The sequence below is a fragment of the Sparus aurata genome, chromosome 10, assembly GCF_900880675.1.
Source record: "Sparus aurata chromosome 10, fSpaAur1.1, whole genome shotgun sequence".
Taxonomy (NCBI): Eukaryota; Metazoa; Chordata; class Actinopteri; order Spariformes; family Sparidae; genus Sparus; species Sparus aurata.
Window position 1 is genome coordinate 27,770,597 of NC_044196.1, and position 14,684 is coordinate 27,785,280.

Sequence of the window (14,684 nt, forward strand, 5' to 3'; positions counted from 1 at the left end):
CAAGACATGGTCATTATAAGCATTTTTTGACTGGAAAGAGTTCTAATTATTGCTGGCAGTATGGGAACGAGAAGGATGTTGTGTGGAAACATGTCATGTCCAGTATGAAATTGCATCACATTTGCTAATGGCATGATATTGAGTGCCATTTATTGACTGATATCTTCATGGCCTTTGATTGGCAGCACTATAAAAAGATGAAGTAAATGAAAAAGTAGCAGCTCAAGGAGGGTGTTGACCTCAGAATTCATGGACCTTTGGGTATTAAACTGCATGTGCTTTACCATCAGCAACCACAAGTGTCACTAGATCAACCAGGACTAAAACAAGAAGAAGAGATCACTGATGTATCAGTTGTACCAGACATCCTGGCCTCTGCAATGATTTTTATGACCCATATTCAGTCCTGCAATGTAATTAAGTACATACTGTTCTTTAAACTGTACTCAAGTACAATTTTGGGGGTCAAGTACTTCACGTGAGCATTTCCATTTACCTGATACTTCAACTCCACCCAATTGTGGTCATACTTTTAACTCTTGCTACTTGATAGCTTTAGATTTGCTGATTTAGATAGAGATCAAATCAAACATTTATCATCAAATGTTAAACTACCCAGCAGTACATATAGAATGATTCTGAAATTATGAATTCTCTTACATTTGGCACTTCATATTTTAACGCTGATACTGTTCTTGACTAACATTTTGAACAGCCAACTTTTATTTGTTACAGAGTACTTTCCCCCTTAGTATTGCTACTTCTCCTTGATTTTATAACGCTGCAAAAGCAGCAAGAGCAGCTGAAAAGTGTCGCATTGTAAATTTCTGATTTGCTACGTCCTTGTTTCAAAGGCACAGAAAATGTTGTCTACTCCACTGCAACATGATTTGGTTATATGTATGAACACATCCTGCGTGAACCGCTACATCCGCATTTACAAAAAAGTGTAGATAGTCATGACTCGAAGAGTGCACAAGTCTACACCTTACAAAACCACAGCTTACTGCTGACCACATGGAAACTATAATAAGATCCACAACTGATTTGCACTTATTTTACTTAGTGCTCATTTTTCTGTCAGGAAGTCCATGTAGCAGCTAACAGAAACACTGTGGTATGTTTATCGCGGCTTATTGGCACAGACAGTTAAAATCATTGCACTCTCTCATCTATTGTCTTTTTAAAAGCTTGTTTATTGTGTTTATTAAAAAACAATGCCTTACAGTCATCATAGTTAGGTAAAATTATATTTACAAAAGCCGTATTATACTTTTAAAAGTCAGTATTAAGTCATGTTCTGCTACACAAAGACAAAGATGAAACTGCTCTACTGCTTTACACTGAGGTACACACATTCACTCCAGGTCTTGTCTCTCTGTCGTCTCCGTCTGTTGACCCTGTTCTCCCTTGAAACATTCTCATAGTCATGATCCTCATGTTGGTAAACCTGTTAATGAAAAAGAGAAAAAAAAAACTTTTAGTTCCATAGTGATACCTGAATAACACGTGTAGTCCTCTAAACAGTTAATTACCTTGACATTTGTTGTGGAGGGAGCTGAAAATCTTGCTTGAGACTCTGAAAAGCAAAATAAAAATGTTACCATACTGTAATGTTCAGAAAATACACACTATAGATGAAAACATGATCTGTTACCTGTGCAAAGGCAGCTGTGTCTCTTGTTCGTCATGCACACCAAGAAAGCCATTAAAACACACAGGCTGGTGGTGAATGCTGACGTGCCGGTCAAAAAATACACCAAGGCAGGAGGGTCTTCATCATCTGTAGATCCTGACAGCAGGAGACATTACAGAGCTTTCAGTCATGTTCATCTGAGTTTAAATATGAAGTAATATTCTTAGAAATGAATGACAGTCTGATGAAAGTTACTCACCATTTATATCAAGCTTGGTCCCGTCTCCAAACAGTATGTGTCCACATGAGGCAACAGCACAGTAGTAGGTCCCAGCATGAGTAAGATTCAGGCTCTCCAATGGCAAGTTATAGACACAGGTGTGTGTTTGCGTGTTGTCTTTCCTCTCACACTGATCATTCCTGCCTCCATGGGTGTAAATGAGTCCTGGATGAGCTTCTTGAGAGTGTTTGAACCAGTAAACACTGTGTTCTCCATCACAGGTCCCAGTGTGTACTGTACAGTTCAGAGTCACAGAGCCTTCTGGCTGGATGCTCCCAGATGCCGACTGATGGAACAAAGCTGGGATGTTCAAACCTGAACCCTTCACACTGACAGTAACACCCCCTCCAAATTCGAATGATGCTGAGTGGCTGGTCACACAGTGGTAAGTAGCTGAGTCTGAAATGTGTACATCTGAGATCTTTAAGAAATATGTCCCATTTTTGATATCCAGTGTGAAGCGTGGATTGTTCTTGAATTCATCATGAAAAAGTCCACTTCTTTCGTACTTGTAGTAGGTAGAGATGAGCGTTAGTTTCTGCCCCACACTTTGCTTGTACCAGTAAAACATTGTTGATATGTAATCTTTATAGAAACAAGGTAATGTCAAGCTGTCACCAACATTAGCCGACACAAAAGCACTGTGTTGACGAACAGATGAGGACAGATCAGCCATCTGGGCTGCAGCGGCAGGAGAGACAAAGCAAATACACAATTACTTTAACCTGATAATAATTAAATTATACGAAATACATAAAAAAACAATGACACCACGAGTCACCATACACTCTATACCATACAAATTGGAGCCATCAACAGACAACTCACCTATTTTGCCCAAGAACAAACATGTCAGAAAGAAAACAAATGCTGGAGCTGTCATCGTGCTGCTGACTTGAGTGAAAAAAAAAGAATCTAGCTCTTTCTTTACTCCTCACAGACAAGACTGTGGCTGATTGGCCAAACTGATGTGACACTGTATGTCCTATTTAGGACACAAGACCACATGTTCTCTACCACCTATTGTGTCAAGCTTGGCTCCTGAGAAATGTTGCTCGTTAAGACGTATATGAAAGACAGAGTGACTCCTCAGGATTGTCAATAATAAGGAGATAATCTTTAATTGTTACTTTGTATAGATGTTAAAAAACTCAAAATTGTGAGTTTTAACTACGAATGTGTTTGTTTTGGTGCTGATGTGTGTATTTAGAGCTAGTTATGAGAGCTGAGAGAGGGCGACTGTGTAGTGTATTGATTAATACAGGAGCTTTTTTTTTGGAAATGGTGCCATATTGTGGCTCCACTCAAGTAATTATAGCATGCTCAGCAACAATTGAGCTTTTCCAATTGTTCTTTGGTATATCAATAAGTCATCAAACACACTTTAAATCTGTTTTCTTCTTTCTTCCTCCAGCTACATTTTCAGCCAACTGTGTGATCACTGTTGTCTCATTCTATGGTTAAATTAGCAATAAAAAAACATACAACATCTGTTTGCAAAGGCTTAAACTGTAATTGGTTATGTTTAGGAAAAGATCATGGTTTGGCTTAATATAACTACTTCCTTAAAACAATCACTCGTAGTTTAATGGGTTTAGAAAAAGAATGTGGTTTTGCTTATATTGCAGTACTGCTATTTACAGTATCGTGTTTATATAGGACTACAAAAATTCCCATGAATGACCCACGCAATCAACCCCAACCTCCCCCAAAGGTGGGATTTCCAACCTTCATACACATGTACTTTTTAGCCTGAAGCAAGACAAATCACACTCAACCTACCTACTAAACACTATGGTGTGAAACTGAGCTGTACTGGTGTAGCTCGGTTTATGCCACTGTCAGTTACCCACTGTGGTCCAAAGAGATGTCTCTCTGGATATATTGACTCAATAGCCATGAGGTTTTGTACACACATTCGTGGGCTCCCAGGGGTTTTTCAGAGTATGTTAAGTGACCTGTGGACATTTCCTTTATCGCCACAAAGAGGCTCATGTTGTTGGTATTGTTAGACATGTTTGAACTGCTGTTGGGTGTATGGCACAGACGTCTAGTTTTAATGTCCTTGATCTTTTTCTGATTTAATTGCATCTAACAGAAGCGCTCTTGCAGAACCTCCCTGGCATCTGGACATCGTGTGGCAGAAGAAACTACAAAGATGATGAACTGTTATGATTTCTGTATGTTTATGCTTAACACATCAGATATTTAGTCATAGACACATGCAGATAATTAGCGGTGGGGGTGTCTCCTTTCAGCACATACAGGAGATGACATCATCTCAGGACACGGCAGAAGGTTTAGGTGATTCATCAGCCAAATTTATTATTGCAGCAAAAATTAATTGCATAACAATTAACGCCATCGAAATTATGATTTCAAATTTAGTAGTCTTATATACAATATAACAAATATATTCAACACTAGAAGAATAACATCCTCAGGTATTATTTATTATGTCAGCTGATCTGCTACACCAGGACCGTGTCAGTGTCGCTTAACAGATTTGACTGACAGAGGCCAGGCAAAACAATCTAATCACTGGCGTCAGATTCTTAATCAAAATACTGCAAAGATCTAATTGTTGGAAATAAATGTAGCATACATTTTTCTTTTTTCACTTAGCCACGCCCATTTTCAACAACTGAGAAGAGCACAGACAGAAAATGTCTCATCTATGATCCATATTCTTCATATTTAAGGTGATTAGTGACTGTAATGTTTTCATGGACTTTAAATGAAACAGTCAATGTATGCACGTTATAACATTGCATGTTAAGATCAATAAAGTCCTTATGTGTCTGTGTTGATGATAGCCGTGGATACGTTTTCATGTTGCCCGTCCATCCGCAATATCTCGGAAATGGCAGGTTGATAGGTATGACAAAAACGTACCCAACAGGATAAAATGATGACATGTAGTAATTTTATATCCAAAAGGTCAAAGGTCAACTTCACTGTGATGTGATAAAATTCTGAAAAAAACAGACCAATTGTTCAACGTCACAGGAACACATAGGATGAAGATCATATTACTGCTTAGATGTGTTATGTCCTTGCCAATTCTTGAAATGACCATTTTTGTCCCCGTTGCTGTCAAAAGCATAACACAATGTAGAATTACCTAAAAAAAAAAAAAAAAAAAACCTGCACCAATAAATGTTAACAAATGAGATAAAACTTATTTTGATGTGCCATGATGCAATGTGTTTTTTCACTTTTCCCAAAGACCACATGAAAAATTTTCCTTTCTACAACTTTTTGTCTGTTTCCTCTGTCCCTTCGTTTGTCTCGATTTATTTTTTCTCCAGCTCTGTTCAAGGAAACATAAAATAATCTAATGTAACAACAACAACGATTAAGATCCTTAATGCCTGTCGTGTTATTTGCGATCAGCCAAGGTAAATTCATACCACTCTCCCTACCATTCACTTGTTCTGAAGGCTATATTGTAAACTGAGGACTACATCAAGGGCAGACCATTTTAATCTTTTAACCTTTTTGCTTTTAAATATGGTCAAGGCAGGCCAACCCAGCGCACAACCACAGACACAAAATAACCAGTTGAATCAACACATTTCTAGGATTCACAGAAAGGAGTGGAAACCGAACGAGGCACAGCACTGCCCGCTTCAGTTATAGCCACGGGAATAAAAACTGCTAATATAGCAACACACAAGTCTTTATTTATCCTGTCACACAGAAAAAAATACAAAACCTGTGCAGTTCTACTGTTTTACACTTGAGTACACACATTCAGTCTCGCTCTTGTTCTTTTGCCTTCTTGATCTGTTGCCCCTGTGTGCCCTTAGAGCTGCGTAATGGAGGTTTTCTTCATGTTGGTCACCCTGATATGAAAATGTTAAACAGTCAATTGCAATGTTGTACTTGAGTGAAACAAAAGCTATATATGTACGAAAATGTTTGGATGTTAATACAAAAAGTAATTACCTCTGCATTTATTGTAGAGGGAGCTGTAAATCTTGCATGAGACTCTGAAAGAGAATTAATGTGAATTCGCCCTTAGTCTGACACCATATCAAGTGAGTATTCATTGTCAACTACAAGGATAAGTAGGAACAGTACCTGCACATTTGCAGTTGTTTCTCTTTTTGATCAAACACATGGAGAAAGCCAGTAAAATACTCAGGACGACAGTGAATGTCAAAGCTCCGCTCAGGAAATACACCAATACAGGAGAGTCCACCTCATCTGCAAAGAGTCAGACACCAGGAGACATTTTAAGTATAATACTTTTAACAGCTAAGACAACCTCAGCTAGAAAGTTTCTTACCTTCAAAGTCCAGCTTGGTCCCATCTCCAAACAGTATGTGGCCACATGAAGCGACAGCGCAGTAGTAGGTCCCAGCATGAGAAAGATTCAGGCTCTTCATTGGCAAGTTGTAGACACAGGTGTGTGATTGTGTGTTGTCTTTCCTCTCACACTGAACATTTCTGCCTCCATGAATGGAAATAAGAGATTCTTGAGATTCTTGAGAGTGTTTGAACCAGTAAACACTGTGTTCTCCATCACAGGTCCCAGTGTGTACTGTACAGTTCAGAGTCACAGAGCCTCCTGGCTGGATGATCTCAGATGCTGACTGATGGAACAAAGCTGGGATGTTCAAACCTGAACCCTTCACACTTACAAAAGTGCCCTGTGCAAATTGAAAATTGTAGGAATAGCTACTTGCGCAGTAGTAAGTAGCTGTGTCTGCAATGCGCAGATCTGTCATCTTCAAGTGGTTCTGATGTATTTCAGTATCCAGCGTGAAGCGTGGATTGTCCTTGAATTCATTATGAAATATTCCATTTCTTTCATACTTGTAGTAAGTAGACATGAGCCGTGGTTTCTGTCCCAGAGGTTGTTTGTACCAGTAAAACCTTGCTGCAACATCACCTCTATAGAAACATCGCAATGTCAAGTTTTCCCCAGTTGTAGCTGATACAAAACTGCTCTCTTGATAAACGGATGAAGAGATTTTCAGATCCGTCGTCTGAGCTGAAATAAAAAAAAAAAAAGACAAAGCAAGTTCACATTACAACCATGTGAAAGAAGTCAAAATAAATCACATGGAGTGGACATGAACTTTAAAAGATTCAAACTGCTATCACCAAAACGAAAAAACAAACAAAAGCAAAACTCACCCATTTTTCCAAAGAACAAACATGTCAGATAGAAGACCAACTTTGGAGATGTCATCGTGTTCAAATTGTCGTGCTGAATGAAAAGAATCTCAGTCCTTTCTCCACTTTTCACAGACAAGACTGTGTTTGATTGGCCAACCAGAAGTGACACTGTACATCCTATTTAGGGTAACTTGATCACATGTTCACTGCTACTGTAGTGACATTGGTTCATCATTCATGGTGTGTCTGCTTGCAGCCTTCAGCAGATAAGTTGTGAATTCATAAATCAATGTGTGGTTTCACAGTCAGGTTAATACGAACAACATACTGTGGAGTTCTGTCACGCTAAAACCTTTGGAGCACAACTGATCTAATCTAATCTGTCCAGTACACTAAGAATACAACATGGCAGATTTGTTGCATCAATATTCTTCATATTTCATCAACATGCTGCAGACCACAGAAACCAGACTCTCATTGTTGCTGTTGTAAAGGGTCCCAATATAATAATATATAAAGGGTACGCTTCTTACTGTGGTCTCCTTTGAGAAAATACCCGAGCTAGACTGTTCAAAGACATCGACAACTTAAAAGCTTTTCTGAAAAAGTATATGTCATTGGGTTTGACAGTGCTGTCCTTCTTTGAAGGTAGGGTTTTGGAAATTCACTGGAAACCGTTTCTGTTAGTTGTAATCTCTTGATGTCATGACAGCAATCAATAAATGAAATGCTCTGGCAAATAAAATACATCTATTTACTCTGGCTGTTGCAGGCCTCTAAGTGGCTAATACAATGGTGCTCTCTACACGTATTTGGCTCAAATGAAAAGACTGGACATGCTCTACAACCTACACACCTAGATGTGGTTTGCACATGGTAAATTTGGTTTTTCGAACATTTTCATGCTACAAGTGATAACTATGAAAATTCCCATTTGAAACCATTGGTATTGCATGTGAAATGTATGGGACAACATGTTAAATCTATGCAAGTTAGTGTAAAATGTATGGAATTACATGTGAAACCAAAAGGATTTCATGTAAAATCTACGGTATTATATGTGAAACCTATGGGTTTACATGTAAAACCCATGGGATCATATGTGAAACCTATGGGATCTCATGCAAAATGTATGGGATTTCACGTGAAACCTATGGGATTGGATATGAAACCAATGGGACGACATATGAAACCTATGGGATTACTTGTTCAATTTATGGGACTACATCTGAAATGTATGCAGTTTAATGTGAAATTTACAGGAGTTTATGTCAAACCTACAGGATTGCATGTGAAACGTATGGGACAACATGTTAAATCTATGCAATTGAATGTGAATTGTATGGAATTACATGTGAAACCAATAGGTTTTCATGTCAAATCTTGGGTATTATATCTGAAACCTATGGGATTACATGTAAAAACCCCTGAGATAACATGTGAAACCAATAGGGTTTTATGTAAAATCTATGGGATTTTATGTGAAACCTATGGAATTACATGTGAAACCTATGGGATTTCGTATGAAATCTATGGGGTTCCATGTCAAAGCTATGGGATTGCATAATAAACCTATGGGATTGCATAATAAACCTATGGGATTACTTCTAAATCCTATGAAATTCCGTGTGAAACCCACAATCCACCTTAACTTTCCTCCAGGTTACGTTGCATTCGGAGATCGAAACTTCTCAGCTGCCGTGATGACTGCGAGCGAAACAAGCTACTGCTAAGGTGAGTTGTTCAAAAACTTTCTTTTTAGCAAACCGTGTGTACTCAATGTTCTCAATGTTCATGTGTAGAGATCCTGGTGATACTACGAGCAACGTTTCATGTTGTGTCGAGCCTTCTTAGTGTTTTAAAAATAGCGATTTTGATGCTATCGTAGAAGTGCCCCAGCACTTCATTGAAAATGAGCTTGACCCGAAAACAAAAATACGGTAAATCTTAAAATTGCCTCTTTCGTCGTAATTATGCTTTTACACGAAGGTTTGACTCATATACATTCACAAAAAAAGCCTAGGTTGCATTTTGGCGAGAGTTTCACTTTAATGTGTTACAATAATGATGCGCTGTGCCTAGAACACAGCCTGTGAGCCTGTTTTTCAGCAGCTAGTAGCAAGTCACTTCTTTAGCAGCTAACCCTGTTAACACAAAGCAATAACCTATAGCACTACAGAGTAACTGGATAGTCTTTTCTGAATGAGGTACGTTTATTTGGTTCATGACATTAATTGGCATTTTTATTGAATTATGTATTAAAAAAGAGATTTCATCAAAATGTCACATGAGTACCTTGCATTACATGTCATAATTTTTGAGCACAAAGTTAACATAACAACAAGCCATTTGGAACAACTGAGGATAAAAGTACAATAATTATTTACAGCACAATGTTATAACAAAGATAACTCAATGTGCAGTATCAGTAAACCTGTTACTCTAAATATACTGGTTTCATTGGAAAAAGAACAGTCTCTTCTCTGCTGCTAAAAATAATGAAAGGGTTGCTTGCTTCATTGCAGCGAAAGACAACGCAGGAGCACCTAGACATCCTGTTTGAAACTAGGTAACATAGGCAGAAACAACAAAACCAGCAGGGGCTCTTACATACACATATGGCTGATGTTAGCACGGTTAATGTCAGCAAAGGTAAAGGCAGTGCTATGGAAAGGAAGGGAAAATAATCAGGTAACATAACCCCTGTCGAGAAAGATTTCTTTTTGTGGAAATGTCCCCTGATGGTGGTCACCCAGCCTTGTATTCATCCAGAACACTGAAACTTGTGCGATCGTCTTCTTTTCAACAAGCCCGGCCAAAGTGTCACCCGTAGCTCCACATGTTTAATTACAATACAGGAAGATGTTTGGCTTAGGGGTGGGCGATACTGCAAATTTTGGTATCGATCCGATACCAAGTAAATACAGGGCCAGTATTGCCGATACCGATACTGATACTTTTTACTTGAAAATTCCTGATCAATTAATGATTTTGTACTTTTGCCTTTAATTAATTGACTATGATTATAATAATGATAAACACAGGACAAAGATTTTAGCCAAATAAGAAAATTATATTTAACATAATTAAATCTATAACCTATCTGCATGTAGCCTAAATAGGAATACTAATGTTCCTTCAACAGATACACAAAAGGGTTATTATATTCTTGAGGTAGGTTATATATCTTAATATAAGTATATATTTTTGAGTTACAGTGAACCTGAGTGAGCGGAGTGAGAGAGTTGAAGAGGAGCACTGCGCTTTAAGGACTGAGAGAGACGCTGTGCTAACACAAACTCTGTGAAGAAATACAAGTGATTTGCTGAATTTATAGAAGAGAAACTACAACAAAAATATCGATCTCATCACGCTAGTATCGATCCGATACCAATTCTCACCTTGGTATCGATACTATCGATATTTGGATCGATCTGCCCACCCCTAGTTTGGCTGTGATGATGTGATGTTGACATTTGAATTTTGTAGTGGTGTAAAAGATTGTTATCTTATTAACCCTTGTGTATTTTTTAGATCATTAGCAGCCACTTTTAAATTGCAATACAAAGATTAAACTCATTCTTTATATTCAAATGATCAGCAATTACTTTGGCTTGTAAAGAAGTCAAATCTATCTGGCAAAAAGTTTAATAAAAACTCATGAAACAAACGAAAACAACACACAGAGAACTTTACACATTTATAATTTTTATTTGCATTTTATTCATTGTATGGATCATTGAAATGACAACCGAAGCCGATCACTTGTATGCATGGAAATCATGGTGACCGTATTTGAGATGCTGTTTATACATATTTAAAACTCTACACATCCCAGACCAGAAACAAATATATAATACCATATTGTTTTGAGATCTAACTCAAAATACAAGACATAAACATACAACACAGGATTATAACAATTTTCCATCTTATTCACAAAGTAGTAATGAAACATGGTCCGTTTTAATGCTTCACACTGGAGTACACGCATTCATTGTCGGTGTTGTTCCTCTGTCTCCTTGATCTGTTTGGCAGGTTGACACTCAAAGCAGCATAATGGAGATTATCTGCATCTCTGTGACCCTGGTACCAAAATATTAGAAAAAAAGGTAAATAATTAAGGTGTCTAAAGAAAATGGGTTAATTTACAGTCAACAACTTTGTATTCACCTCTGCATTTGATGTAGAGTGAGCTGGAGATCTCAATTCAGGCTCTGTTGGGGAAACACAATTTTTTTTTTTTTTGTTAAATTGCCAAATTCAATAACTAAATGCTGTCAGATATATGAAATGGCCGTACCTGAGTAGCTTACTCTCTTCTTCATCTGGTGCACTGAGAAAGCCAGTAAAACTACCAGGATGGTGGTGAATGTCAAAGCTCCACTCAAGAAATACACCAAGACAGGAGAATCCACTTTGTCTGCAGAGAGACAGAGATCAGAAACAAAACTCCTCAGAGGTTTTCTTTTTTCATTCTAAGTTTGATAAGGGACAGTATCTGCTAGAAAGTTACTCACCCTCAAAATCCAGCGTGGTCCCGTTTCCAAACAGTATGTGTCCACATGAAGCAACAACACAGTCGTAGGTCCCAGCATGAGAAAGATTCAGGTTCTTCATTGGTAAGTTGTAGACACAGGTGTGTGTTTGTGTCTTACTTCTGCCTCCATGGGTGTAAATGAGTCCTGGATGAGATTCTTGAGAGTGTTTGAACCAGTAAAGACTTTGTTCTCCATCACAGGTCCCAGTGTGTACTGTACAGTTCAGAGTCACAGAGCCTCCTGGCTGGATGATCCCAGATGCTGACTGATGGACCGAGGCTGGGATGTTCAAACCTGAACCCTTCACACTGACAAAAACTCCTGCAGCAAATTCAAAATCTATTGAATCCCTTCTTGCACAGTAGTAAAAAGCTAAGTCTGAAAAGCGTACATCTAAGATCTGCAGGTGATTTTTACCAGTTTCTAAATCCAGTGCAAAGCGTGGATTGTTCTTGTATTCATCATGAAAAGTGCCGTTTTGAGTGAAAAAAAAAAGATGTAGATATGACTCTTGGTTTCTGTCCCAGACTTTGCTTGTACCAGAAAATCTTAGTTGAACTAGTGCGTTCATAGACACAATTTAAAGTCAGCATTTTACCAACATTAACTGATATAATACTATTCTCCTGATGTTGAAATGAGAATTTTCGATAAGTCGCCTGCCCTGAAGGGAAATGAGAGACAAAGCAAAAGCACAGTCAACTTTATGTGACAGAATTCAACATAATTGGTACATTTTAAAACATTTGAAAAATATCGAGTCAACATACTCCATAAAATTTAGAATTACGAAAGACCAAAACTCACCAATTTTCCCCAAGAACAGACACGTGAGAGAGAAGACAAAGACTGGAGAAGTCATCGTGCTCAAACTGTCGTGTTGAATGAAAAACACCCTCAGGCTCTCTGTACACTTCACAGACAAGACTGTGTTTGATTGGCTAAGCTGAAGTGACATCTACTGTAGGACCCATTAAGGAAGCATGATCACATGAAACCTGCCACCTACACTGTTATTTGATTCCTTGAATCACACGTTATATGTATAAATTGCTGTGGATAAAATTGTTTTAAGGGTTTGAATCCTGAGTTCAAAGAAATTCAGAGACATACACATTCTACAAAAAAAAGATGAATGGTGTGTATGAGAAAAGGGTCACCACAGTTTTGAACTAATTGAAGTTTGGTCGAGTTAAGTCATAGCAGATCATAAAACACAGCAATACTGTTATCTACACCAGGAAGTGACAAGAAAGGTCTTATTTTTGCAATACTGCTAATGTTTAAGACTGAGGTTTTGGTTATGTAATTTGTACGTGTTACAAAAGAGAACTGGCTGTTAAACAGGACACCGCGATTGAGATACGGTGAAGATATTGGAGTGATGTCAGTGATAAAATTTAGTTCTCTTGCTTTATTTATTGTTAAGAAAAGTCTTTCAAAAAAGACTGAGCACTTGAACAGTTGAGTTTTTGGAAGCTCTGCTGCATTCACATTTTGCTATCCTCAAGTTAGTATTGTGTGTGAGAGGGGAGGCTTGTTTGATATGTAAATGTGTGTGTCATCTGCATAGCATGGAATCCTAGACTATATTTCCTTAAGATTTGTCCAAGAGGCAGCATATTCATTTTGAATCAAAGTGGATATAGAGCATAACCTTGTGGGACTCCTCAGATCGCACTCACACTTAGCCCAGTTGCTCCATACCAAGAACAATAGTCCCTCCTCCCAAGGCCCCCACTGGCCTACACTCACATCGCTGAGGCCTGAGCAAGGTTACCTCTTATACACACACAAAGATGTGGTAGGGCGGTCCCAGCACAATGCAGAACACAAAAACTTGACTGACTCTTTTGGCGTATTTTGTGTCAATTTGGTCATAGACGGCCCTCTCACATTTCTGTATATCATGATTATGCAAGGTGCTGTAATATGCACGATTATTCTTTCACGTTGCCAATCTGTGCCAAAACGCACCTCTTCAAACCGTGCCATGGCCAAGAAAGTGTACCATGCTTGAGGACGGCACAGATAGCTTACACTGATCAAACCAACTAGACTTTAGCGGTCAAATGTGCTTGGTCATGGTATGAATTCCCTAGAGTGTGTCCTTAGAGGTGCTGAGTAGGAGAAATGGACTTTGAATGATCAACCACGCCATTTAAACCACTTATAGGCGGACTGATTAATCTTGATCATCTCATTTATAAAGCAGTGTTATCCTGGGAAACATCAGATGCTGGCATTCATGTGGATGCCGCTTGACACCCACCACCCAACCAAACAAAGACATAGACCACCTAAACTACTTCCTGTTAACGACAATCCCAGATGACAGTGGCCTCCCAGTAGCACAAAAACTGGCCATGAGCCCAACGTGGTTATCTGATCCCTAAATTCCACAGATCCCATTCTGACAAGCATCTGTGGGATGTTCAGGAACAACTCCGATCCATGGAGGATCATCAGCCAATTTCCCAATGCCAGACACCACAGGATAAGTCTTGTGTCTCCGCCTTGATGCATCATAGCTGTTTTGGCAAAAAAAAAAAAAAGGGAATCTACACATGATAAAGCAGGTGGCTTTAGTTTTGTGGCTGATATGGTAAATGGTCTGCATGTATGATATATGTTTAAATCTGTCATTTCATTTGATGACTACAGAACTTCATAGTGTATGCAAGAGTGCCCCCCTTACATTTACTCCACCCTTACATCCTGCATGAAAACCACAAAGCCTGCTGTGCTTGAAGAGGCATCAAGCCAACTGTTTGATGGAAAGAGACCAACAGGTCTCAAATAATGACTTAAAGGTAGTGAACAGTAGCTATAATAGCCTCAGGTTCTAAAAGGATGGTGCCTGATTGCCTGCAGTGAGGATCTGAGTCATCTGCTGGGTACCTAAAACCTAGACATTCTCCTAATACATGTAACCCCAGGTGAAAAAAAAATCTATTAAAAATATACTTTTTGAAAGTGTACTAAGTGCAGTTTGTACTTTTTTCGTCAAATCCAAGTGTAGTTCAGTGTATTCTATTATGTATTAAGTTCAACTTAAAATCTATTTGACTACACTTTAAGTGTAAATAGTATGCTA

The 14,684-nt window shown here is 38.4% G+C and overlaps 2 protein-coding genes and 1 pseudogene across 2 annotated transcripts; all 3 read right to left on the bottom strand.

Annotated features, from left to right (window-relative positions):
- Nucleotides 1–1,197: 1,197 nt before the first annotated feature.
- LOC115589059 (uncharacterized) lies at nt 1,198–2,830 on the bottom strand. Its single transcript, XM_030429742.1, has 5 exons — nt 2,745–2,830; nt 1,896–2,597; nt 1,658–1,792; nt 1,536–1,579; nt 1,198–1,450 (listed from the first exon to the last, which is right to left on the bottom strand). The coding sequence occupies exons 1-5, from the start codon at nt 2,797–2,799 to the stop codon at nt 1,331–1,333; spliced, it is 1,056 nt and encodes a 351-aa protein (XP_030285602.1). The 5' UTR covers nt 2,800–2,830; the 3' UTR covers nt 1,198–1,330.
- Nucleotides 2,831–5,582: 2,752 nt separating this feature from the next.
- On the bottom strand, nt 5,583–7,123 carry LOC115589060 (immunoglobulin kappa light chain-like). Its single transcript, XM_030429743.1, has 5 exons — nt 7,065–7,123; nt 6,211–6,918; nt 6,003–6,128; nt 5,868–5,911; nt 5,583–5,764 (listed from the first exon to the last, which is right to left on the bottom strand). The coding sequence occupies exons 1-5, from the start codon at nt 7,117–7,119 to the stop codon at nt 5,645–5,647; spliced, it is 1,053 nt and encodes a 350-aa protein (XP_030285603.1). The 5' UTR covers nt 7,120–7,123; the 3' UTR covers nt 5,583–5,644.
- Nucleotides 7,124–10,741: 3,618 nt separating this feature from the next.
- Nucleotides 10,742–13,020, bottom strand: LOC115589058 (uncharacterized; annotated as a pseudogene).
- Nucleotides 13,021–14,684: the final 1,664 nt, after the last annotated feature.

Excerpts from the sequence above, each read along its gene's own strand:
- LOC115589059 (XM_030429742.1), bottom strand. The coding sequence starts at position 2,799 with ATGACAGCTCCAGCATTTGTTTTCTTTCTGACATGTTTGTTCTTGGGC. Across the intron at positions 2,598-2,744 it reads TTTGTTCTTGGGCAAAATAG|CCCAGATGGCTGATCTGTCC; the intron begins GTGAGTTGTCTG and ends CTGCCGCTGCAG. Across the intron at positions 1,793-1,895 it reads GACCAAGCTTGATATAAATG|GATCTACAGATGATGAAGAC; the intron begins GTGAGTAACTTT and ends TCCTGCTGTCAG.
- LOC115589060 (XM_030429743.1), bottom strand. The coding sequence starts at position 7,119 with ATGACATCTCCAAAGTTGGTCTTCTATCTGACATGTTTGTTCTTTGGA. Across the intron at positions 6,919-7,064 it reads TTTGTTCTTTGGAAAAATGG|CTCAGACGACGGATCTGAAA; the intron begins GTGAGTTTTGCT and ends TTTTTATTTCAG. Across the intron at positions 5,765-5,867 it reads CCTCTACAATAAATGCAGAG|GGTGACCAACATGAAGAAAA; the intron begins GTAATTACTTTT and ends TTTTCATATCAG.